This window comes from Berghia stephanieae, chromosome 1 (genome assembly GCF_034508935.2).
Source record: "Berghia stephanieae isolate SIO BIC M18660-M18661 chromosome 1, UCSD_Bste_1.3, whole genome shotgun sequence".
Taxonomy (NCBI): domain Eukaryota; kingdom Metazoa; phylum Mollusca; class Gastropoda; order Nudibranchia; family Aeolidiidae; genus Berghia; species Berghia stephanieae.
Genome location: NC_088360.1, coordinates 24495613 through 24522574, shown reverse-complemented (window position 1 = coordinate 24522574; position 26962 = coordinate 24495613). Strand labels below are relative to the sequence as shown.

Sequence of the window (26962 nt, the reverse complement as noted above, 5' to 3'; positions counted from 1 at the left end):
AAACAACGAAAATCGGTACTCTTTATTCTTCATGCTGGCTAGAACTTCTTCACATGTTATGTGATCAGAATGTATAAAAGGCAAAACATGATCAGACTTATAATGATTTTCTCCCCTGGATACGTTTATATTATGCTCGTCGGAGAAGTATTTCATAAGGCGGTGATGGAGATAATGGCTTCCGCCATTGTTCCGATAGTTTAGAACCAGTAACTATGAGTTATTACGGGGGCAGTGACGTCACGACTGTTGAACACCAATAACTCAAAAACATGGATGGCAAAAATCATCAACAAAGACATGAGTGACGTCAACTTCGTTCGATCTATACAATCACCAGCCAACAATGTAAAATATATACGACTATGTCTCAATTTTGACAGCATGTGTTAAAATGGAGTAACGCTCGAGATCTGCGGGGTTGATTGTTTCGGGTAACTAATTAATAAATTATTTTTAATGAGCTTTTATATAGCACAATATCCACTAAACGTGATCAAAACGCTTTACAAGGGCTCCCTGACCAACAGCAACAATTAACATGTAGGACGAGACATGACGCCTGTCAGACGATATTACAATTTTTTTTTATTTTCGGACAGAGACAACACCGTCACCGGCCAGGTACCCATTTTACACCTGAGTACGGTGAGAGAATGTGAGTAAAGAGTCTTTTACAAGTACTCAACTATGCGCCGAGGCTCGAACCCAGCACCTTCCGATTCGAAGGCGAGTGTCATACCACTAGACCACAGGGCCGCACTCTGAATGACTCGACTTTCCTTCGATTACTCGGGTCAATGACACCGATCCATCGACACAAGAGTGTTGCTATCGACGCGGGGGGATTTGTCTCAAGTTGTTACTCAATTACGTTCACGACCTTTCGTTGAAGGTCAAGTAGGAAAATTGATATCGATCATTTGATTGTGTGCGTTTAAGTAAAATACTCATCATTTCAACCCGCCAGATCAACCAAAACTGCGTGTCAGCTTTAACGTGTGTTTTCTGTTAGAGTAGAGGGACATAAGTGAGAATTATTCACCCAATTGTAAACAGCTAAAAAAAAAGATAGTGATTTCAACTTCATTAATTTTATTGATGCTATGCGTTTAGGTAATATAGTCATAATTTGTATCCGCCATATGAAACGTACCATCACATAAGGTCATGATCGTTGTTAAGATGTGAACAGATCTTGTAAATATTTTAGTGTATCCTCTTAGTAGGATCCTGTGCTGGTGTCTTGAGACTTTTAGGTGCTCCCAAACTAAGTGCATTGATAGTATGCTCTTGGAATCTACATCTGTTCCCTTCAATTGAACCAATTCCCCTTTGTCTTCCGTTTTCTTGGATGCGTAGTGTGTAATTTTAGATTTTTAAAACTATCCCATTGTCTTCCTTTTTACTGGCGCTGATATAATATTAATGCGTCGCAAAGCGCCGTAAAACCCTTTAAAACTAAACAAACATCACGATTTGGCATCTTGTTCACACCGACATAAAACCGTTTGGAGAGGATGGGTCACATTTTGTTGCCTGCATTTCCGTACTGATGCTATGCGTATAGCTAAACTATTCACAATATCTAACAGCCAGATATAACGTTCTAAGATAAAAACAAGCAAAAAAAAACTATGTGTAACCTTAAACGTTTACAGTCTGATTGATGGAAATGGCTGTCTAAAAACAATAACAAAGAGCTGAGTGCCGTGCCGTCAATATCGTTCCTTCTATACTTGAAAGGCAACGTTGGGATGACCGGAGTCCCATTGAGAATATTTGTCCAATAAACCCTTGGTGACAGCGTGCTAAAGACTGTGAAGACTGCTGGACTAACAGTCCAATCAAGAGGCCGAGGTCCGATAATTGATGGCCCCGACGACAGAGATGAATTCGATCGATTCATAGCACTGCCCTACGTACTCTGAAAAAGCGACATTTTTTTTTAAATGCCCAGAAAAGTCATACTTCAAATATCAATGGATTAAAATGACCCTCGTCTAGTCAAAAAAAAAAACCTCTCCAATCTGGAACTTCCTTGGAGAGTTCATGGAAGTCTCAGGTTTGAATTTTTGACAAATTAAGCTCATTTCAATCGATCGATTTTCTAAAGACTGGTTTTATGTCCAAAATTTTAACAATGTGCTTTTTCAGAGCATGTCAGAGCTGTGATGATGGGAATGCCATATTGACAATAACTCTTTTTAGATGGAAAATAATAAATGGCCAGAAAAGGTTTATTTCAAATTTTGGATGATTAAAACGAGCAAGGAATTGTTAAACAGTCTTGGACCGAAAACTTCTTTGAAATTTTATGTTTGAGATATTTGGACAAGGTTTGGATTATTCTAATCTTTAGATAATTTAAATAAAAGTTTTTTGGCCAAATTAAATCAAATGCATTTTGGCTTAGTGTGAGAGTGACTGGTCGTAATGGCGGTGGAGTGGATAGGAATATCAATATGATTAATGGAGATTATTCGGACATCAATGGTCATTATTTATCCCAGAGTGCCAGGACTTACGACGATAGTAACATTACATGGATATCCAAGTAGCGCGGCTGTGTTTGTTGGTATGTTGGTTTACGGGTATGTTTAGTCTGTCAGGTCTGTATGCATGTAGACTGTCTGTGAGTGTGATTGTTGATGTGTATTTCCATTTGTACGTTTTCAGTCTGCTTGTACAACTGTCTACTCATCCGCCTTTGTTTTTTGGTTGTTTTTTTATTTATTTTTGTTTTTTTTTTTGTTTTTTGTTTTTTCTTTTTCAACATTTTCTGTCTCTCCCTTTTTCTGTGTTCTTTTTTAAATGAATATTTACTTTCCCCTTATTCCTTTTGTCTTTACTCTCCATACCTATCTCTCTCCCTCCCCCTCCCCCCCCCCTCTCTCTCTCTCTCTCTCTCTCTCTCTCTCTCTTCTCTCTCTCTCTTCTCTCTCTCTCTCTATATATATATATATATTATATATATATATATATATATATATATATATATATATATATATATATATACATACATATATATACATACATACGGTTTTTGCAACTCCAGCAAAACACTGGAAGGAAACGGTTAGTCACACATTCAACCATTGGCTTGTCTCTATTTTACCAGGTAATTCCAAGGACCACATCACGGTGGGCCTGTTGGACGGTGCCATATTCGTGACGGTGGACCTGGGGTCAGGGATGCATGAGATGGAAATCAGACCCCACCACGAGAGGTTCGACGATAACCGGTGGCACCAGCTACTCATCACACGAGAGGCTAAAGAGGTTAGTGGATGCCATGTGCTATGGACTTTATGATGTAAAATTATGAGATAAGCCAAGATATATTTTTTAACCCTTTGTGGGAATTGTGATTTATTACCACAAATGTGATCACAACTTCATATAGCAAGAGACTTCACAGCATTCTGGTCATGTATTCATTTTTAAACATCATTGGAACAAAGACCTCCCTTAACTTAACAGACGATTTTAAGAAATGGGTCGTATAATATGTTACACCAAATGAAAATTGTACACACACAAGGCTGAGAGGACTGTTATGTTAAGGATTTAAAAAGAGGCTACACTTGAAAACTTAAAGACAAGAAGGTGTTTTATGGGTTTTCATTGGGTTTTCTTCTTCTTCTTCTTCTTCTTCTTCTTCTTCTTCTTCTTCTTCTTCTTCTTCTTCTTCTTCTTCTTCTTCTTCTTCTTCTTCTTCTTCTTCTTCCTTCTTTCTTCTTCTCTTCTCTCTTCCTTCTTCCCCGCTTCTTGTCTTTTCTTCCTTCTGATTGTTCTCTCTTCTTCGATTTTTTTTCTTCTTCTTTCTCTTCTTTTCTTCTTTTCTTTCTTTTCTTATTTCTCTTCTTCTTCTTCTTTTTTCCTTCTCTTCTATTTATCTACTTTGTCCTACTACTCTTCTACTTCTTCTTCTTTCTTCTTCTTCTTCTTCTTTTCTTCTTCTTCTTCTTCTTCTTCTTCTTCTTCTTCTTCTTCTTCTTCTTCTTCTTCTTCTTCTTCTTCTTCTTCTTCTTCTTCTTCTTCTTCTTCTTCTTCTTCTTCTTCTTCTTCTTCTTTCTTCTTCTTCTTCTTCTTCTTCTTCTTCTTCTTCTTCTTCTTCTTCTTCTTCTTCTTCTTCTTCTTCTTCTTCTTCTTCTTTTCTTCTTCTTCTTCTTCTTTTCTTCTTCTTCTTCTTCTTCTTCTTCTTCTTCTTCTTCTTCTTCTTCTTCTCTTCTTTCTTCTTCTTCTTCTTCTTCTTCTTCTTCTTCTTCTTCTTCTTCTTCTTCTTCTTCTTTTTCTTCTTCTTCTTCTTCGCGTTCGCTCAGGTGTAAGTCTACTCGCCACCAGATATGCTGCTGTCCTCTGGAGATCCACCAGGCTCCTGTGGATCTCATTCTTAGGCTGGATTGGGTTCGAACACTATACCGTCAGATGGGATTATTTTTCCTCAAGGAGTGACTTTGCCATTGCCGATTTGGAACATTTTGAGTATTCTCAGGCTTGTTGCAGTTATTTCCCTTTTGAGAGGACTTGCTTTTTTATCAAAAGAAATAACTGTCACAATACTAAATATATAATCTAACTTGTCCAATCTATAGAGGCAGAGTCACCACATTTGACGGCACAGTCGTTCTAGAATTTAATGGTTATTTAAAATATCTAGTCAACAATTTTAAATAATTTTTGTTTTTATTTTCATTAATGATGATAAGTTAATATAAGATAAGATAAAATTAACTTTATTTATACACTTCTGGAAATTTATATTGGGTATTTACAGACCTGAGTAGTCTCCAAGGGTAAATATATAGGGAATGAGATTAGCCGAAGAGCAGCGTCCCTTGATTGGACGTCACCCATAGTATGTGACGTCACCGGCGGAAAAGTTATTAGAGAGAGAACGTCATGTTGGTTGTGCGCATGCGTCTCTCGTCCTCGCGGTATTCCGGGACTATGGGTGACGTCCAATCAAGGGACGCTACTCTTCCGCTAATCTCATATCCTATAGTCAACATTATGACTACCTTTAAAAAATTATCAAATTGTCTTTAATACTTCATATAATTCTTTAAACCCCTTTATGTACTAGCTCTTGCACCAGAACTTTGCTTTCAAGAAGAAGTTTTATTGAATTAAAGATCATTATATTGATCTCAGGTTGAAGCCCAAAATTCGTAGTACCACGAAATTTTCGTAACTGTAGACAGGTCTGGTATTAATTTTGTAATCACATGTAGGTGTTATTACTTACTAGTACTTGGTTTTGTTTCATGGTAAGTTTTTTTTTTCTCTCTTTTTTTTTTTTTTTTTTTTTTTGGCGAGGGGGGGGGCGGTTAAAAAGTTGCGAGTTTTTCGACAACTACAACACTTGTTATTAGCCATATAAACGCCTTTCATCATAGTTCTCACTGTTTTTGTCTCTCGGCCAAGTTACAGAAGTAGCAGTCTATTCAATGTTTTTCACACTATTAGAGGCACACTTTTGATTGTTCATTTTGTTTGCGTTTTTTTTTTCTGGCACTGACTCAAGTATAAACCCCCACATTTTTTCTGGCACGTCTTCTTATTTATTTATAAGAACTAAAGACAGGCTTTAAATTTTAGCTTCATAATAAATGCATATCATAATCGTTGTACTTCTAATGAAAATTAATTTTTAAAAAGATGAGTATGAATATTTATATAGAGATTTCCGTACTCAATACACTTAACAATGCTTCATTCATTCCTACAGCAGGCCATATGGAACTATATTTCCATGTCATACAATACAAGTTTCCTGTTAGGCATCCTTTTGTATTAAGGCTCTTTCAATATCCGTCATTGCCTATAGCAGGTACTCGCTTACATATTATTAATTTTCTTTCGCAAAGACACAAAATCGAGACCAGAATTGTTCACGAGCTGTGTTAGCCATCCTGCCACTGACGACACTTACCATCGCTTGACATTTCTGACATGACAAGACATTGTAGCGCTGAGCAAATTAGCCACATCAGGGTCATTCAGAACACTCGAGTATGGTTTCATCGAACACGGTTTCCTCGATCACGGTATCCTCGATCACGGTTTCATTGAACACGGTTTCCTCGAACACATGGTTTCCTCGAACACGGTTTCTTCGAACACGGTTTCCTCGAACACACGGTTTCCTTGAACTCATTCGAATGTCCCAAAATGTTTCTCGACTACGATTATTCACTTTGTCCGAAATACAGAGCGTTTCCTCGAACTACGGATTTTCGAAGTTTGTTGTACCTTGTCGAGAGATGCGAGACATTGCTCGTATAGTACATGATCTTCGTATTAATGCTTCGAGTGTTTGATGGCCAATTGTCGAAATTTACGTTATTTATAGACAATTTATCTATTGATAATTTTAATGGACAATCCGAGTAATGAAAGATGTATGAGAATTGCTCAATAATTGCGCATTTCCCCCAAAGAATCGTATTATAATCACTCGTATCAAGATATCAGCGCGTTTGTCAAGTTAAAGAATTACAATCGTTATAAGATTTCAAAATGTCAAATTGATGATAATCCTTGTAGATAAAAATTTACATCGGACTTGAGAACGGGGTTTGGAGGGTTGTGAAAAGGGGGGTGGGGGGATTGTGAAGGGGGGGGGTTGTGAAGGGGTGGGGGGATTGTGAAGGGGGGGGGGGGGCTTGTGAAGGGAGGGGGGAGGTATGCTGCCGTACTCTGGAAAAAAAAAACACATAAAAATTATTTGGCCAGAAAACTCGTCCTTCTTATTATATCGATTGATTCAAATGATCCCGATCTTGACAAAACTCTCTCAAACCCAGGCGTGGCTCAACGGTACGGTCTTTGATTCGTAGCCGAAAGATACCGGGGTTCGATTATTACCCGCTACTTTGTATGGCCTTGAGCAAGTCACCCCGCCCTAGCTCAGTTTGCGGCGCTGCACTGCACTGCGGCTGACGCTTGGGTTATTCCAGTTTTCCTTTGGAATAAATAGACCCTCGATACGAATTTCTCCTATAGGATGAATAAAGGGCATTATATTTATGTTTTAAATGTGTTGTTTTTGTTTTTTTTCAAAGCATGGTCAGCGAACGACCTTTTTCTATGTAACAGAGCGGTTAGTCCACAAAGACAACTTAATTGCGGGTTCAAGACCGTATAAATGTTCAGTTGTTTTTTTTAATTACAAAATTTTCCTTTAATTTCGATTTGTGTAAAAGCAAACACATCGACAAATTATCCGCAGAGCGAATGCCTATAATATTGTAAAAAAGTTATAAACAAAAATGAATATACTATCTTCAAAAAAAAAAAAAGAGAAAAAAAACAAATACGGAACGTTTTGGGCTCAAACCCCTTCTTCAGCCACAACTAAAAAAAAAAACAGATCGACGTCAGTTGTTTGGCAGTCCCGTATGTGGGTGGCTATGTGGTCTAGTGGTATGACACTCGCTTTCGGATCGGAATATCCTGGGTTTGAGCCTCGCTCAACGCATAGCTGAGTCCTTGTAGAAGGCTCTTTGCTCACATTCTCTCACCGTACTCAGGTGTAAAATGAGTACCTGGCCGTTAACAGCGTTGTATCTATCCGAAAGAAAATGTAATATCGCCTAAAAGGCGTCATGTCCCGTCTTACATGTTAAATGTTGCTGTGGGCCAGGGACCCCTTGGAAAGCGCTTTGAGCACGTTTAGTGGATATTGCGCTATATAAAGGTCAATTTCAATTTCAATATAAAACTACGATGGACCGCGGTTCCCGGGGGGAAATGTCGATGAGTGTAATCGGGTCATTAGTCGTCACCTATTTATTTGTTTTCAATGGGGAAATCGGAAACTGTCAAAACTATTTCGTTTGTATTTATGGATTAATTTGGGGGAGAGAGAGGGGGGGGGGGGGTATTCTTACAGTCGGGTGGTTTCACACTGAGCATACGACTTGTTGACCGGTGGTTTGAATCTATCTCGTTGATTGTTAACTGGGCAATATTGAGTCCTTGCAAGAAAAAGGGTTCTCTAGTCACAGTTTTCTCACCGTACCCGGTTTAAAATGATTACAGCGTTGTTTTTTTTTGTTTTTTTTGTCGGAAAGAAAATACGATCGACGCTTTCACGCTAAATTCTCCTCGTCGTAGTGTTCAATAATGTTGCTGTTGGCTTGGTACTCCTTGAAAAGCGCACGCTTTGTTTTGCTTACATTTATAGGTATGCGCAATACAACGCTCACAATTTTTTATTCGAACAATAACTTGGACGAGATTCTCATCATCAATACCAACTCAACACATTCAACCAGGAAAAAGACGAATTAAGGATCAGGCTAAACACACCATTTTCACATATTAACCTATAAATTCAATGAAAACATCTCCCCGAGTTTTACTACATACTATCTACATTCATTCAGTCATTCAGTTTAAATCTTTCAAATTAAATAAATTATAACTGTCGCGATAATATTCGAAATTAATTTTAGTTTTAGTTGTGATAGTTTTGGTTTTGTTTATTTTGTTTTGTTTTTTTAAATGTAATTATGTAAGATTGTAAAAAAAAGAAAAACGCCGCATTCGTCAATGCACAAAGAGGAAAAATACAGACATGGACGAATTTGCAGTTCTGATAACCGAACGCAATTATGGGCTTTATTGAAGGAGGAAATTCTTATCTTATTATCTTGATGGGTATTTTTTCGACGTATGCGGCTATGTGGTCTAGTGGTATGACACTCGCTTTCGGATCGGAAGGTCCTGGGTTCGAGCCTCGCGCTCGGCACATAGTTGATTGGAAAAGGCTCTTTACTCACATTCTCTCACCGTACTCAATCAGGTGTAAGATGAGTACCTGGCCGTTAACAGCGTTGTCTTTGTTCGAAAAATTGTAATATCGCCTATAGACGTCATGTCCCGTCCTACATGTTAATGCTGCTGTTGACCAGGGACTCCTTGTTAAGCGCTTTGAGCACATTTAGTGGATATTGCGCTATATAAAGCTCAATCTTTTGGGTCTGATAACCCAAATTGTTATGCTCTCATATTTGCAATGGACAATATTTTTCGTTGGTTTGAGAGTATTTCCATGACAACAATGAAACCATAAATATCTGGGTTATCAGAACCTCAAATAAGTACACGTCGAAAAAATACCCATCAAGATAATAAAAATTCCTCCTTTCCGAGAGAATGATCAATCAAGTAAAAATATTATGTCTGGTTTATCCTCACTGAGAAAGTGTATCGATTTATTATCCTTATTTTCAAACGTTTGTGTGTTTTGTTGTTGTTTTTGTTTGTTTTGTTGTTTTTTTTTTTGTTTTTTTTTTTGTTTTTGTTTTTTTTTTTTTTTCTTTCTTTTTAGAGTTAAAAAGATTCCGAGACAACTGGAGCCCAGCACAATATTTTACACAATAGCTTCTTTTTTTATAGTATTATTTCCTGATAACTGCCAACCTCTGGAAAAACACTTATGATCTGTATGATTTAGAATTTCTTTTTTTCCGTTAAAGTCTCATAAATTTGATCATCAACGATGTTGCCAGGATTTCATGGAGCCAGCAGAATATATAATATAAGCCATACAACAAAAATATTATTTTTTTAAAAACTTTCGGCAAGAAAAATGATGACCCTTATATCAATTGACCAAAAACGCCTCCCTTCCCCTCAAAAAGTCTCACGGCTGAAACTTCGTAAAATTCTCAGGTTTATGGCTTTTCACCAAGTTGAGGATCGTTGTCGTAATCGGTAAATTTGTGAAAGAAAGGGTTTCTGGCCAAAATGAAATACGTGTTTAGTCAGTTTACGGCATAAAATGGCTTCAATACTGCCGTACTCTGCAAAAACACATTTGAAATACTTTGGCCAGGAAACTGATCCGTCAAATTTATATTAATCGATTAAAATGGCCTTCACCTTGTCAATAACTCAAACCTGGGACACATTCATTAAATCTCAGGTTTGAGAATTTTTGACAAGATATGGGTCATTACACTCGATCTATATTTGAAGGACGAGTTTTTCTGGTTAAATTTTTGAAATGTTTTGTAAGAGTACGGCTTCAAATACAGTCAATAGGAAATAGGGATTTCTCTTTGTGCTAAAACGTTTTCCCCCCTTGTCCATTTTCATAATTCCATCGCTGTCTTCAGACGGAAAAGCTTCGTTCTTTCCTTCACTTTTCCCCCGATGTTTTCCAAAAGGTTGATTTCATTAGACGACCAGACATATGAGACAGACTGACCCAGACAAGCGTCTTTCAGTCAGTATTCTCTTTTTAGCTGTCACTCTCATTCTACATCTGTATCTTATAATATGCTACTGTCTGTTTGTCTATCTATTATCTATCTATCTATCTAGGTATCTATCTATCTTGGCATCTATCTATCTATCTATCTATCGAAATATCTATCTATCTAAATATATATATATTATATATATATATATATATATATATATATATATATATATATATATGAGTGTTGGTGGGGACTCGTAGGTACGAAAGTGCTCGATAATGGTGGTTAGAGCTAATATAGAATACAAATTGTCACTCACATTTTGTGGCCGAGACGTTCGTTTCTGTGGGCTTATTCCACGTCCTCAGTCGGCGTAATCCCTAATAATGTCCGAAGAAAAAATTCTTACTCCATACGAATTGCTTGTTCTTGGTACCGTTGTGTAGTGGTGATTAGCACAAGCAATTCGTATGGAGTAAGTATTTTTTCTTCGGACATTATTAAGGATTACGCCGACTGAGGACGTGGAATAAGCCCACAGAAAGAACGTCTCGCCACAAAATGTGAGCGACAATTTTTATTCTATATATATATATATATATATATATATATATTATATATATATATATATATATATATATATACATACCTACCTACCTACTTAGCTGCCTATCTGTCAATCTATCTCTATATCATCAATATATCTCCCTTTTCTGTTTATCTATCTATTTATCGATCTATCTACCTATCTATCTATCTACTTATGCATATATATATATATATATATATATATATATATATTATATATATATATAAAACCAGCTATCCGTCCGTCTATCTATCTATAATATAATATCAATCTATCTATCAATTTATATTTGTATCTATCTATCTATTTGTCTGTTAATCTATCTAGTTAATATTTATATAAATGCATCTATCTATCTATCTATCTATCTATCTATCTATCTATCTATCTATCTATCTATCTATCTATCTATCTATCTATCTTTCTATCTATCTATTTATCCATCTATCTATCTATCTATCTATCTATTTATCTATCTATCTATCTATCTATCTGTCCACCTTTTTATTGGACAGAGCCTTTAAAATTGTGGGGGTTCAGTCTTTTGATGGAAACGTGCCAGAAACAATAAAATAATTGTCTCATTTCGAATTATTTAAGATGCAAAACTATATATCACTAAATTATGATATGATATCACTTTTGCTTGTCGTTTTTCTTGTTTATTTGTTATTATCCAATGAAGTTTTCGAACTTCAAAAGTTTGGAGAATTCTCTGAACATATTATTTATATATATATATATATATATATATATATATATATATATATATTATATATATATCACAGGAACTTTTGTTTTTGTTTAGTTTCGTTCCATAATTATTATATTCTTGTGTTCGAGCTTTTTTTTTCACCAGAGCAAGAGAATGTTATCAAAAGTCAAATACAAAAAGTTTCTTATGTTTGCGTTTATTTTCTTTGGTTGTAGATAATCAGTGAAAGAAATTATTCTTGTAAATATTGTAAGGGATCAAATTATCGGTTTGCGTAATTTGTTGCCAATTAGAAAAATGGCAAATTTCACATTATATTATATTATACTGCAGAATTAGCATTTAGGGTTCATAATCTGGGTGAGCATGTGTAATTTCTAATTCTAATTTCATTTGTATAATTTGTTTTTCGTTTTCTTATAAAGTTATTATTTCATCAAGTCACTGAAATGTTGCACAAACAACACCGCTATTCTGCTTTACTGTGGACAAAACACGGATTAATTTTTTTTTTTCTCTTTGGCCTGAAAACGGTAACTTTATAAATCGATAAATTTACCTGCCCCAATTTGTCAAGAAGTCTTACTATATTATTAAGGTCTTTAAGTCTTGGCTTTAAAGACTTTTCGACAAGTTGAAGTCATGTCAATCTATAGATTTACAAAGCAAAAGAAGTTTTCTGGCCAAAATATATATAATCGTGTTTTGTCAATGTTGGCCAGAATTCATAATAGATATTATTTCCTGTCACGTTAGATGACGTCACACCTCCATTTTGCACCAAAGTAATATTATCCATTTTTGTTCATTGTGTAATATTATATTCTAATAGACATATTATGATTTTTTGTTATTTTGATTTCATTTTAAAGTTATTTACATTTCAATTTTGTAGGAGTGGTTCTCACAATTTGCTTTTCTTATTTTGTGTTAGACATGAGTGCGCAGCAAGCAGGTGATAATAGCAATACCTTGGCTTGTCGGAAAAAAACCTACATTGTATGACTTTAATAAAATGGTCATTTCTATTATCTAGCTTTACAAATTATAGATGAGTCTTTCATCTCTCTTCTCTCCCCCCCTCTCTCTCTCTCTCTCTCTCTCTCTCTCTCTCTGTCTCTCTCTCTCTCTGTCTCTCTGTCTCTCTCTCTCTGTCTCTCTCTCTCTCTGTCTGTCTCTCTTACTCACTCACTCTCTCTCTCTCTCTTTGTCTCTCTCTGTCTCTCTCTCTGTCTGTCTCTCTGTCTCTCTCTCTCTTTCTCTTTGTCTCTCTCTCACTCACTCTCTCTCTCCCTCCCTGTCTCTATCTTTCTCACACGTACAAACACACACACACTATCTATCTATCTCTTTCTTTTATTTCTCTCTCTCTCTCTCTCTCTCTCTCCCTCTCTCTCTCTCTCTCCCTCTCTCTCTCTCTCTCTCTCACACACACACAAACACACTATCTATCTATCTCTTTTCTCTCTCTCTCTCTCTCTCTCTCTCTATCTATCTATCTATCTATCTATCTATCTATCTATCTATCTTCCTTTCTTCTTTCTTTCTTTCTCTCTCTCTCTCTCTCTCTCTCTCTCTCTCTCTCTCTCTCTCTCCCTCTCTCTCTCTCTGAATAGTTTTATAATTCCCTGTCTGTGGTGAATCAAAATCCCACCCTAGGGTTTATGAATATCTCTAAAGTATATAGAATTTACTTGTCAATATTTACCAGAGACATTTCATGAATTGATTATTTTCCAATTTTCAAACATGTGATTTTATTTTCGTGTGTCTTGAGATTGTTGAAAATTGTTTTTGATTTTAACTTTGATTGCCTCTTCTAGTGTCTCCACTTTAAACATTTGCACACAATTTATCGTTTGTGAATGTGATTTTCGATTTAAAATAAAACATTACATTGTTAAAATTTCAGAAATACAGAAACAAAATGCGCTCTGCATAAAGGAACGTTTTATTTGTTGTTTTTATTTTTAATAATTATTATCATTATTTATTTCAACCTTGATTACTTCAAATGTTTTCTAAACAAAGAGAGCACTTTATTTCTAGAGTAAGTTTTAACTGAGCTCAAATTTGATTGGCTATGATATGTCACATGACTATTTTTTGTCGTGTTTCCATAGCTAACTAGAGACCAGGGTGTATGTTATGTAAGTAACGAGTCATTTCTTTATGCATGGGGCATGGTCTGTATGTTCTTTCATTCCTTCCTTCCATCTTTTTGTCTTTTTTCTCTCTATCTGTCTATCGTTCTGACGAATGTTTACAAACTTCTTTACACTTCATCCTATTCCTCGTGTGGTATGTTTTTGATTTGAGTTTTTTAACTGTCTGACTAATACACGGATGTAAAAATGGCATAAGTTATGTGAACTTTAATAACATATTATAAAATGAAAACTAATATATTGATTAATATAATGCTCACTCCACATTCCACGTCAGGTGATAAAAAAAAATACAAAATTAAACATATGATACAGCATGAAATCAACGAAACAAAATATTTTGCATGTCATCTAAATTGTGGAGATTATATAAAACGAAACGAAATTCAACAATTTCATTTTCATGACAATAATAAATTGATAATCATGTTTTCTGTGAGTTTAATGATGCCTCGTCTAACAAACAGAGTGCTATAGTCTGGTACTGTATTAGTTGGTGCTCTGATTTAACCCCGACGAAATTGAATATATCTACAAATATAAGATATGAACATTTGTCAAAGAGATTTCCATAAATCCACGAAGTTCAACGCACTTCACAATTTACTTTCTTTAAAGTATCCATTTTATAAACTAATAAATTCATGATAAAACAACGATTTTTTAAAAAATGGATTTTTTACTTTTTTTTTATTTATTAATTTTATTTTATTTTTTATTTTTTTTGGTTTTGCTATTTCTTAAAATAGTTTTTGGACAATATTTATCATGATAGTAGTTTAACCCATTAAGTCTCTTAAGATTACAGTTGTTATACATATATATATATATATATATATATATATATATATATATATATATATATTGATTGATTGATTGATTGATTGATTGATTGAGTGGCTGAAAGCTGTGTCATCATTCGGTCTTGCATGGTATTGCTACACAATGACGATCATTGGTCATTTTGACCAGAAAACCAAATATATAATATTCAATTTGAAGTCCCAAGTTTGAGAATTTCTATCGAGACGAGGGTCATTTTAATCGATCAAGATTTGAAAGACGAGTTTTCTGGCCAAAATTTTTAAATTTTGTTGAGGTTTTTTTTTTTTTTTTTTTGCTTATTCAAAGTACAATATAATGAGTAAATCAGGAATGCAAATTGTAATGACGAAGCCAAGGTTTGCTGTTGAACCTTGCATGATTGCATGTGCAAGTAGGTGGTGCTACACTGCCTGGAGTCCAGGATTTTTAACAAAAAGTCAGCACGACACTCTTCATTCAAAGACAATTAATATAAAGTGTTTTTGTCTTTGATTGAATTTGCTGTGTACACTTTTTATTGAATGATTGCATGTTCGTTGTATTTTTCATTTCGATATTTTGTATAGAAGTCTTTTTTGTGTTACTTTCTAAATGTGGAATTTGTTAATTTTTAGTTTTTCATTGTTTTAAAGATTCCCATTCTATATTCTTAATAAAATGTCTCCCATAAAATACTCACCAGCATTTTAATCATCTGAACAAATATTTAAATCCCTCCCCCGCCTCTAGATCTGTTTCTCTCTCTCTCTCTCTCTCTCTCTCTCTCTCTCTCTCTCTCTCTCTCTCTCTCTCTCTCTCTCTCTCTCTCTCTCTCTCTCTCTTTCTTTCTTTCTATTTTCTCTCATCACTCAGCCTGTATCTATTATATCTATCTATCTATCTATCTATCTATCTATCTATCTATCTATCTATCCATCTATCTCTATATCTATTTATCTACCTACCTATTTATATACCGTATCTATCTATCCAAGCATCTAGTTATCTATCTATCCATACATCTATTGCCTGTCTTGTCCTCAAGCCATCTATCTGTCCAGTCTTCTATTTTTCTACCCTCCGACATTTTTTAAGTCGTTCCTATTTATTTTGCATGCTTCTCCGTTTCATAATTGCCTGTCACCTTAAATTCGATTAAAACAATACAACTTTTCAATATGTTACATCATTCCAAAAATCCCGAGTACATTTTTAACCTACGTGGACTTCTTTTCAGGTCTGATGATAGCCAAACGTAATACGCTTTAACAGTCGTAACGTCACTTCCCTCGTAATGACGCATGGTAACTTAGTAACTGACTCTAAACTATCGGAACAATGGCGGAAGCCCTTATGAAATATTTCTCCGACGAGCATAAAAGCGTATCCAGAGGAAAAAAAGCATTATAAATCTGATCATGTTTTGACTTTTACACATTCTGATCACAAGACATATGAAAAGTTCTAGCCAGCATGAAGAATAAAAAGTACCGATTTTCTTTGTTTAGAACCACGATGGCCGCCGTGACATCAGACTATTGAATCCATTAATGGGCTGATTTAACATTATTGTTGCAATGTGCAATTCTTTGCGTTGGTTTGAGAGTAGATATCTCCACTGCAACAACGATATACCATAACATTTTGGCCTATCAGACCTGAAAATGAGTACACATCGATTTGAACTCTTTGATGATATGCATGCATCCATTGTACTCAGTTGCCCGTAAGTGTTTCAATCGATAACCTTTGTCATGCATTAATTATCGACGTATTTGCATTAATTCCTGTCCAATTGTTTCAATAACAATCCATAATCTAACAATTACTTCACTGTCGAATGCATTTTGCTACCTTAATCAATATTATGTTCCAGGTTTTTAAGAAATAAGTTTCTCATCGCTCCATCGGGGGTCACCCGTCCCGGTAGCTTAATTGGTAGAGCACTCGCTTCACGCGCAAAGGGACCGAGATCGATTCCAACCATCTGTCCACCCAGCAGGTTCAGTTAGATCCGGCGGAAAGTACTTTGTGATAGACTAACGTACTATCCAAAGTGTAGCAAGCAATTGCTATTGTCCGTTTCACGCTATAGAAACCGGAATAAGCTCTGATTCCGTGTGTTTGATGGCTCTGAGAGACTACTCATTCCGTCAATCTGGCATTATGTCGGAAGAAACTGGATGAAAATTGAGTTTAACCCTTACCAGCCATTTTCAAGATTTTCCCCAAAACTTCACACCTAACTAACAGTGTAGATATTGCTGCTCGAAGCTCGAAGACAAATAATAACGTGAAGTTTCACTTTCACTTTCTAAACTGCATTACTCAGTTCCTCCCCGTCTCCCCTCTTTTCACTTAATTAATTGCACACTTTTTAGAAATATCTAGTATTCTTTTTTAATTCGTGCTTCCTTACAAAGGAGCATACTAATTTCCTGCCAACCAATGTTTTGTTTATTCATCTTAACTACGCCACTACCACATCATCTCATTCATCTGTGGTGTTTCATTCATCCTTTTTTGTTGATAAAGGGGAAATCCGAAACGTTCATTTGATCTGGTTTTTTTGTAATTAAATTGAAGCTTACATTCAACTTCACGTTATTATTTATACCTAACTAACACATAAATAGCAGTAAGTTATTGCCATACATATATTCTTTAGAAAAACATACTCTATCTACAGCATACTGTTCATTTTGTTTAAATTCTATGATCCACAAAAGAAATTTGAATAAGAAAAAGGTTGGTTGTATCGTGGCGAATGTGACTATTTTCCTATAGCTAGTAAGGAGAGGGTTAACGCTAAAACGAAGAGAAATGGGAAGTTGAAGCTCTTTGAATTCAAAGAAACGAATTCAAATCATATAAATAAGGAGGTGCTTAAATTTCAGTCTGAGCATTTGTAAAGAACAATATCCACTAAACGTGCTCAAAGCGCTTAACAAGAGGTCTCTAGACAACAGTAAGACTCAACATGTAGGACGAGCATGTTAGGTAATATTACAATTTTTTTCCCTACAGAGACAACATTGTTAACGGCCATGTACTTATTTAACACCTGAGCCACGGTGAAAGCATGTGAGTAAAGAGCCTTTTCCAAAGACTCAATTTTGCGCCGCCCAGAGCGGGACTCGAACCCAGAACCTCCTATCCTGAAGCGAGTGTCATACCACAAGACCACAAAGCCGCACCACGTTCAAAACCTGCTAAGTCCTATTCGTATCGCATTCAGAGAAAACGGCAACGTTTTACCATTTAATTTAGTGACGTAAAGAGGGAAATGCAGTCTTGTTTGAACATTCAAATGTTCTAAGATGGTTCTAACAAAGGGCTAACCCACGCCGGAGACTGACTCCGACGACCCGGCACTGCCGTCCTCAGTTGTCTTCCGTATAAAGACGTCGGGCACGGGCAAAATACTGAGAATAAAGAGAAGAGCCGTTAGACCTACCCATACCAAGCACCCAGAGCGTCCTCTGCCTTTTGTTTTTTTATTATTCGATCCTGGTATGGGTAGGTCTAGCGGCTCTTCTCTTATATCTTATAGTATTTTGTCCGTGCCCGACGTCTTTATCCGGAAAACGGCAGAGGACGGCAGTGCCGGGTCGTCGAAGTCAGTCTCCGGTCTGGGTTATCCCTAAGGCGTCAAATAGATTGCTTGAGAGGCGTAATTTATTTTCTATTTGGATCTGACTTTGCAGGTTTTCAAAGTCACCGTCTCAAGTAAAGTTTATTTTATGTGCGGCTAGGTGGTCTTGTGGTATGACACTCGCTTTCGGATCGGAAGGTCCTGGGTTCGAGTCTTGCTCGGCGCATAGTTGAGTCCTTGGAAAAGGCTCTTTACTCACACTATCTCACCTGTTAGCATTGTTTCTGTCTGAAATTTTTTTTTGTAATATCGCCTAACAAGCGTCATGTCTCATCCTACATGTTAAGTGTTGCTGTTGGTCAGGGACCCCTTGTAAAGGGCTTTGAGCTCGCTTTGTGGATTTTGCTCTATATAAAAGCTCAACTTAAAAATTAAAAAAAGATCAACTTAATTTTTGAGCATCAGTTTCATCTCGACATAACACCGTTATGAGACGATTGGTTACATGTTATTTTGTTGATGTGGTTGCGACTCCATTAATATGTTTTGTCTCTTTGTTTGTTTGTTTGTTTTTTGTTTGTTTGTTTTCTTTTTTTTCAGGTTTCGATTTTGTAAGAGTAAAGATGTCATTTAGTATGCGAAGTCTGTCGATTGCATCTTTTGTGTTTTGAATGTTGACCGAATTTTTTGTTTTGTTTGCTTGTATGCTTGGTTGGTTGGTTTTGATAATTAGTTCCTAATTAGTTGGTTTGTCTAAGTTAAAACCCACCAATTGCAACTGAAAAAGCAATAGAAATAATTCTTTGACACTAATTACACCTAAGATGAGGTGGTAAATGACGATAACCTTAGTAAGGGAGAATGTAATTGTGAGGACGGTCATGATGACAAAGATGTTGTTGTTGTTGTTGGTGGTGGTGGTGGTGGTGGTGGTGGTGGTGGTGGTGGTGAAGGTGATGATGATGGTGATGGTGATGATGGTGATGATGATGATGATGATGATGATGGTGATGATGAATGATGATGATGATGGTGGTGATGTGATGAGGTGATGATGGTGATGATGAGAGGATGATGATGAGGAGGAGGAGGAGGAGGAGGAGGAGGAGGAGGAGGAGGAGGAGGAGGAGGAGGAGGAGGAGGAGGAGGAGGAGGAGGAGGATGAAAACGATGATCGAAATTCAAAGATTGTTTTAAAGGAAAGATATTCGTGATGCAGCTCTAGGTCCTTATTGTATGGCACAAGGTTTCTAAACCTACACATTCCCGTTTCGAGTCCCCCTGTATGCAGGGCAAAGGTAAGTCTTTGGAAAAGGCTCTTTACTCACATATCGTCACCAAACTCAGGTTTAAATGAGCACCTGGCCAGTAACAATGTTGTATATATACGAAAAACGTTGTAGTTCACCTAACGTCGGTCATGTCTCGTCCCATAAAGATAAAATGCGCTTGGCTAAGAAGCTCACAACATTGCTAAACGGAAGTATAACGGACCAACACACACAACTCTTTGTAACTTTGAAAGTTTATAGTCTGGATAATAAAGTTTAGTGAGAATTACTCATAAACGCGGATATCAAAAAGCAATAACAAAGACCTATATGACGTCAACTTCATTCTATCTATAATTCAAATTGTCTGTTGGCTTTGGGCCTATTTTAAAGCTCTTATTGGACTTTGCGCATGTTCTATATAAAAGCTCGCGTACGGGTTCAGTGATGGCGACTACGTAATTATATATTTTTTTAAATATCATAGTAAAACATAAGAATAAGAGTCTATCTGAAAATTGAACATAAATATGTAGCCATTGCGATTGTCAAAGTACATCAGTGAATATTTAATTCAGAAAAGTGAGTGATGTAGGCACTTCTGTTGGTAACAACAAGAGATAAAGTGAGTAGGAAAGTGCCAGAAGACAATAGAGAATAAAATAAAAAATTCGCGGAGGTGATGGGGGTTTGAACCCGCGACCTTACTGGTACGTGGATAGCTCACACAGTAGAGTCACGCTCTCACCGGCCAGGCGGATTTGTCGTACAAGTAAGGTCGCGGGTTCAAACCCCCATCACCGCCGCGAAATTTTCTTTATTGTCTTCTGGCACTTTCCTCCTCACTTCATCTCTTAGTGAATATTGCGTATGGACTAGAATAAAAGCTAGCGTAAGTTGTCTATGTTGACGTCTACGGGATAAGATTTTATGACATATGATTGAAAAAAATATATAAACACAAGAGTCTATCTGAAGTGTAAACATTAATCTAATGTTATCGCCATAGGGCTCGACAGTCGTGGCGCCCCTTCCCTCGTACTTACGCATAGTAACTTAAGATAAGATAAGATAAACTCTATTGATCCTGAATGGAAATTGTTGATCCTGAATGGAAATTGGATGTGACTGATTAATAACTGATTCTAAACAATCGGAACAATGGCGGACGCCCTAATGAAATACTTCTCCGACGAGCATAAAAGTGTATCCAGGGGATAAATACATTATAAATATGATCATGTTTTTGACTTTTAGACATTCTGATCACATGACATGTGAAAAAGTTCTCGCCAGCATGAAAAATAAAAAGTACCGATTTTCTTGGTTTAGAACCAAGCTGCTTGTTGCTGGGCGGACGTGACATCAGACCATTGAATCCTATTGATAAAGTACCTTAGTGGAATGCTTTATAAAAAAGCTTGCAAAAGTTTTCAATGATCATGACTTCGGGATGAGATTTTTTGATATATGATTATTGTAAAAGAGAAGCACGGGGGTCTATCTGACGTCTAAACATAAGTCTATTGTCATGGAAATAGACAAAGTACCTAATAATACAAGGATGAATAGGGAGATTAAGGATGCTCAAACAAACTTGTGAAAGGAGCTGGTTTTGTCAGGCTGAATGAACTTCCTTTGTTGTGGTTTTTGTTTTTGTTTGGGGAGAATCAGTAAGAATACGAACGAAGCGAATAGGGGGGGGGGGGGGGATTACTATGATGATGATGATGATGATGATGATGATGATGATGATGATGATGATGATGATGATGATGACGGTAGTGACATCGCTGGAATGAAAACACTGACATCAAGGATTTGCATACCAATGTTTTCTGCTTCCATCACTTCATTTCATGCTTAGTGGGTGTATACATTACCAACTGAAACAGTGACTATTATAATATGTACAAGCGGCCGGCTGGCCGAGTGAATAATTCACTGGACTTACATCCGAACCCCCGGTTTCGAGCTCTGCTGGCAGCATTTATATATATATATATATATATATATATTATATATATATATATATATAATATATATATATATATACATATATATATATATATATATATATTATATATTTCCTTGAGCAAAAAATGTATGCACTAAGCTCGTTTTGTTGTGCTGTTGGTGATGGTATGATGCTGTCGCTGAATTATCGAAGCTGAGCTGCGGCTGACGTCTGGGTTATCCCTGTCTCCTTTTTCTTTTTTTTTTTTAGATGAACCCAAAAGACTAAATTTCCTTTAGGGGTGAATAAAAGAAATTTTACATATTTATCTATTGTTTATTTACTAGTCTGTTACCTTGGTAACTGTGACAACAAACACGGGTAAAGAAAGAAAAAAACGTCAGTTTTAAAGAGTGAAATTAATTTGATCAGATATAATTATTTGTTTAAGCGTTATAATGATTCAATGGATAATTCTTAACTCAACCATTTAAAGACATTGTGTTCGCTATTTCCTCATGTGACAGCATGCATGCTTCAATAGGGAATGGATTAGCGGAAGAGTAGCGTCCCTTGATTGGACGTCACCCATAGTCTGTGACGTCACCGGCGGAAAGGTTATTAGAGAGAGAACATCATGTTGGTTGTGCGCATGGCGAGGACGAGAGACGCATGCGCACAACCAACATGACGTTCTCTCTCTAATAACTTTTCCGTCACAGACTATGGGTGACGTCCAATCAAGGGACCCTACTCTTCCGCTAATCTCATTCCCTATAATAATCCCATTCTGTGTTCTTAGTTTGTTGTACATTTTTTTTTTATCCCTTTTCAATTTGTGCACAGCACTTTTGAGTTCATTACCTTAGCATCAAATTTTTTTTTTCATCAATATAACAAAATTGATTTTATGACATGCTTTTTTTTTTTGCATTCTATGAACATTAAATTAAAATCTATACATAAAAGAAATAGCGGAAAACCAACAAGAAAGACAAGAATAATGATACAGGGTCATCCATTAAAATGTGAACACATCGTGGGCACTATAATATTGCCATACTTACATTCGAGTGTCCAACCGTAGCCTTTGTAAACTTAAAGCCTAACACTGGTCCAAAAAAAATCAGGTCAAAAAAAATGTCCACAACCACAAAAGTATAGATAGAATGCGCTTGGCCAAGGATTTCACAACATTGTCATCCGGAAGTATAACGGGCCAACACACACACTCTGTGTAACCATGAACTTTTATAGTCTGGTTAATACAGTTTAGTGAGAACAACTCACAAACGCGAATGGCAAAAACAATAACAAAGGCCTGAGTGACGTCATCTGCATACTATCTATACAGATTGTGAGTTGTATTCAATAGTTCAGCCGCTGGGATATTCATTTCATTACGTACTACTAACGACAACTCACTTGGCTAAGAAGCTCATAACATTGCCATCCGGAAGTATAACGGACCAACACACAAAACTGTGTGTATCTATGAACGTTTATAGCCGGGTTAATACAGTTCAGTGAGCATTACTCAAAAACGCGGATGGCAAAAAACAATAACAAAGACCTGAGTGACGTCATCTTCGAACTATCTATAAATTTAAATGACGTCATTAAATTAGACAAGTCTCAGTTGCAAGCTGTACTCCCGTTCAAACAATCAAACAATACAGATGCTAGCCAGTCTTCATGATTTTTGGAAAGTTTTCTCTCCTTAGAAGTGACTGGCGTACTGGGTTTTAGGTCTTTTCATTCAGAAGATTGGCCTATCCAAAAGGTAGCACGCATTAGTTTTTGTGACCGTTTCACGTCACACAATGATAACAATAATAATAATAATAATAATAATAATAATAATAATAATAATAATAATAATAATAATAATAATAATAATAATAATGGCATTTATATAGCGCTTTACCCCGTTGTCACGGGCTCTAAGCGCTTTACAATGATATAAAACAAAACATATTACAGTCACAAAATAAATAATCCAGATGAAAACTTCATTGGCTCTAAATGATTTGTTTCTTCTTGTATTAAACAATTTCCCTTTAAAATGTATAGAAATAATGACAAATTTATATTCTTACACTATAGTTTGTTTGTTGTTTTTTTTGTTGTTTTTTTTTTTTTTGTTTTTTTTTTTTTTTTTTTTTTTGTTTGTTTTTTTTTGGAGTACCTTAACTTGCGAGTACGCGATGAGAATAGACACTTAGATAACCACGCCTCTCGGACAGTCGTCATAATGTAAACAATGGTAGTGATTGGTAAACATAACAAACTACACAGGTTTTACTATCGATGGTATGTGTCTAAGTAAAATATCCACTGTTCTACCTCTTGATCAATAGATAGTATGCAGATGACGTCACTCAGGCCTTTGTTATTGTTTTTGCCATCCGCGTTTGTGAGTTGTTCTCACTAAACTGTATTCACCAGACTATACAAGTTCATGGTTACACAGAGTTTGTGTGTTGGTCCGTTATGCTTCCGGATGGCAATGTTGTGAACTCCTTGGCCAAGCGCACTCTATCTATATAACCAACACAAAAAAACTATGTGTAAACTTAAACATTTATAGATAGAATGCGCTTGGCCAAGGAGTTCACAACATTGCCATCCGGAAGTATAACGGACCAACACACAAACTCTGTGTAACCATGAACTTTTAAAGTCTGGTTAATACAGTTTAGTGAGAACAACTCACAAACGCGGATGGCAAAAACAATAACAAAGGCCTGAGTGACGTCATCTGCATACTATCTATAATATGATTAAGAAAATTGTGTGATATTTAGTCACGCATTTGGCAGTAAAAAACAATAACAATAATCAGAGAGAGGTCGATATCATTCACGTTATTGTTCGTCCGAGCACGTGTGAAGGTGTGTCACCTATTCCATGTTTTGATTGGTCAAAAATCTGCTGGTTAATTAATTCCGGATTCCAATACTCTAGCGTTCAAGAAATGATTCTGAGATCGTGATTTCTGATTAAAAGACAATCATTAATTGTTATTAAATTTTTAATGCTATTACTTGCCGTTTGCTATTTTTGTATAGAAATATTTAACGCTTGACACTCTGACGTTACAAATTATTTTTGTAAACTTGATATAGACGTCTAATTACGCGTTACTATTTATAGATAGTATGCGCTTGGCTAAGAAGCTCATAACATTGCCATCCGGAAGTATAACGGACCAACACACAAAACGGTGTGTATCCATGAACGTTTAAACTCGGGTTAATACAGTGCAGTGAGCATTGCTCATAAACGCGGATGGCAAAATACAATAACAAAGACCTGAGTGACGTCATCTTCGAACTATCTATAGGGAGGGATAGAATAATTAATTACACTTTTGAAACTGGATTTCCATATAGAAATCGTATCTGAGAGCAATGTTAGATTTCGTACTTTCATTATAGATAGACGTTTCTCTATCCTATAAGAAATTGGAGATCTGGAAATCTTGGAGTAGTCTACCTCTAAAGAATAAAAATGGATTTAATAATAGTTCTGCCGTAATCAGGAAAACCCCATATTTAAAAATTTGGCCAGAAAACTCGTCCTTTAAATATCGATCGATATAAATGACCCCCATCTTGGCAAAAACTCTCAAACCTGGGACTTCGCGAAGTCCCAGGTTTGCGAGTTTTTGCCAAGATGGGGGTCATTTATATCGATCGATATTGGAAGGACGAGTTTTCTGGCCAAATTTCAAATAAATGTTTATCGACAGGACGGCAGAGTTGTGATTCCTTTGATATATTGGGCGTATAGGAATTTCTGTCTTCGGGCAGTTGCACATCAATCATGTGATGAGATGGATGTCTGCAAATAGATTAAAATTAAATGGCGACAAGCCTGAAGCCTTATTCATTGCTAGTTCCAATAATAAGACAGATCCATTTACACTGGCACTGACAATCAACGATAATGACAAAATACAACTCACAACATCAGCAAAAAATCTCGGCATCACCTTAGAGAGTGATCTGTCTATGAACAAACATATAAACAATGTGAGAACAAGTGCTATCTGCATTCTAAGAAATATCAGAACAATCAGACCATTCATTAATAGGGAAACTTGCAACAAATTGGTAACATCTTTGATATTCCCGAAAATGGACTACTGCAATGCACTGTTTGTTGGTCTCACAAAGGACAAAATAAACAAACTCCAGAAAATACAGAACATGGCAGCCCGCGTTGTACTGCAGAAAGACAGGAAAACTGCAGCTCCCGAATTACTACAGCAGCTGAATTGGCTGCCAGTGGAGCAGCGGATTAAATATAAATCTTCAACTATCGTTTTCAAATGCCTGGAGGGCTCGTCACCAGCATATCTCTCAAACCTCGTTGAACGGTATAACCCACAGCGATCGCTTCGATCAACGAACGACCTCAAATTGAAAACACCCCGCTGTCGAGTGAAGGCTGGTGAACGCGCCTTTCAGCAGTCTGGTCCAAGGTTGTGGAATTTACTACCACTAGAGATACTTCTTCGTCTTCACTAGAGGAATTCAAGCGTCGATTGAAGACATTCTTCTTCCGACAGGCTTTCTTTTGATTATGTGTATAATTAGCGTTGTTCGTGTACTGTGTTAGGGCTTAATGATTAAGTTAATATATGTTATGCGCCCAGAGCCCTCCTGATGAAGGGATGTTTGGCGCACTATAAATATATACCATTATTATTATTATTATACATCTTATATGTCGGCTCGTGCATATTATTGTCTGAGATATTGATGGACACATAATATTATAGGAAGGAAAAAGAAACCTAGAAACAAAACAACTATTATTGCAATTATTTTTTTTAAGATAATAAGCAAACAAATGAGATAAAACAACCCCCCCCCCCCCCCACCCCAAAAAAAAAAAAAAAAAAGATTACGAAACATCCTACATATCACGCTGATTAAACGTTTTGTTAACTATTTTGATAAAAAATTACACACAATTTCCCCTCCCCCCCCCCCCCCCCCCCCCCCCACACACACGCACATTATTTCCCCCGAAAGAGCGCTGACTCATATTATTATTAATGCTCACGCACACTTAATGCACATCTGTAGATGCACGCTCATCGCAGTAAATAATATAAGCATTTTTAAAAACGGGGCGACCTCATCTACTCGGATTTCAAATTATTCTTCTCATGCTTGGCCCCATTATCAACACTTTAATCCAACGGGCCAGAAAGGGTTAAATCCCAATGCTTTCAAAACTCAATTTAGCCATTTTCCCTAAGCGCCGCCATTATCGTATAACGTTATTCTCCTCTCCATAGGGCAATTCCGCTCTCTTTACTCGCACACAGGAAGAGAATATATCGCAGACCCACATCTAAAAACCCATCAACCTGTCATTTCTTAATCTAAAATTATTGTGCACGATCTTGCGGCTAAAGGAGAAATATTCATTGACAAGTTTGATAACTCAAATTGATAGGCACTCATTATATTGAAATGGAAATACTGTCAAACCAATGCAAAATGATAAACAGTTCAGTCATCAGGCCTACTAATAGTCTGTCGTCCTCTGGAAAAACCCATATCTAAAAATTTGGCCATAAAACTCGTCCTTCAAATATCGATCGAATTAAATGACCCCCATCTT

The 26962-nt window shown here is 36.3% G+C and overlaps 1 protein-coding gene across 4 annotated transcripts in view; it reads left to right on the top strand.

Annotated features, from left to right (window-relative positions):
- Positions 1–26962, top strand: part of LOC144970832 (neurexin 1-like) — a 228912-nt gene that overhangs the window by 153864 nt on the left and 48086 nt on the right. For 2 of the 4 annotated variants that reach the window (XM_078910911.1, XM_078910928.1), the window contains exons 4-5: positions 3122–3282; positions 13648–13674. In XM_078910911.1, coding sequence (XP_078767037.1) covers positions 3122–3282; positions 13648–13674 — 188 coding nt within the window. The remainder of the gene's footprint in view (positions 1–3121; positions 3283–13647; positions 13675–26962) is intronic. The other 2 variants (XM_078910936.1, XM_078910919.1) reach the window with 1 other exon arrangement.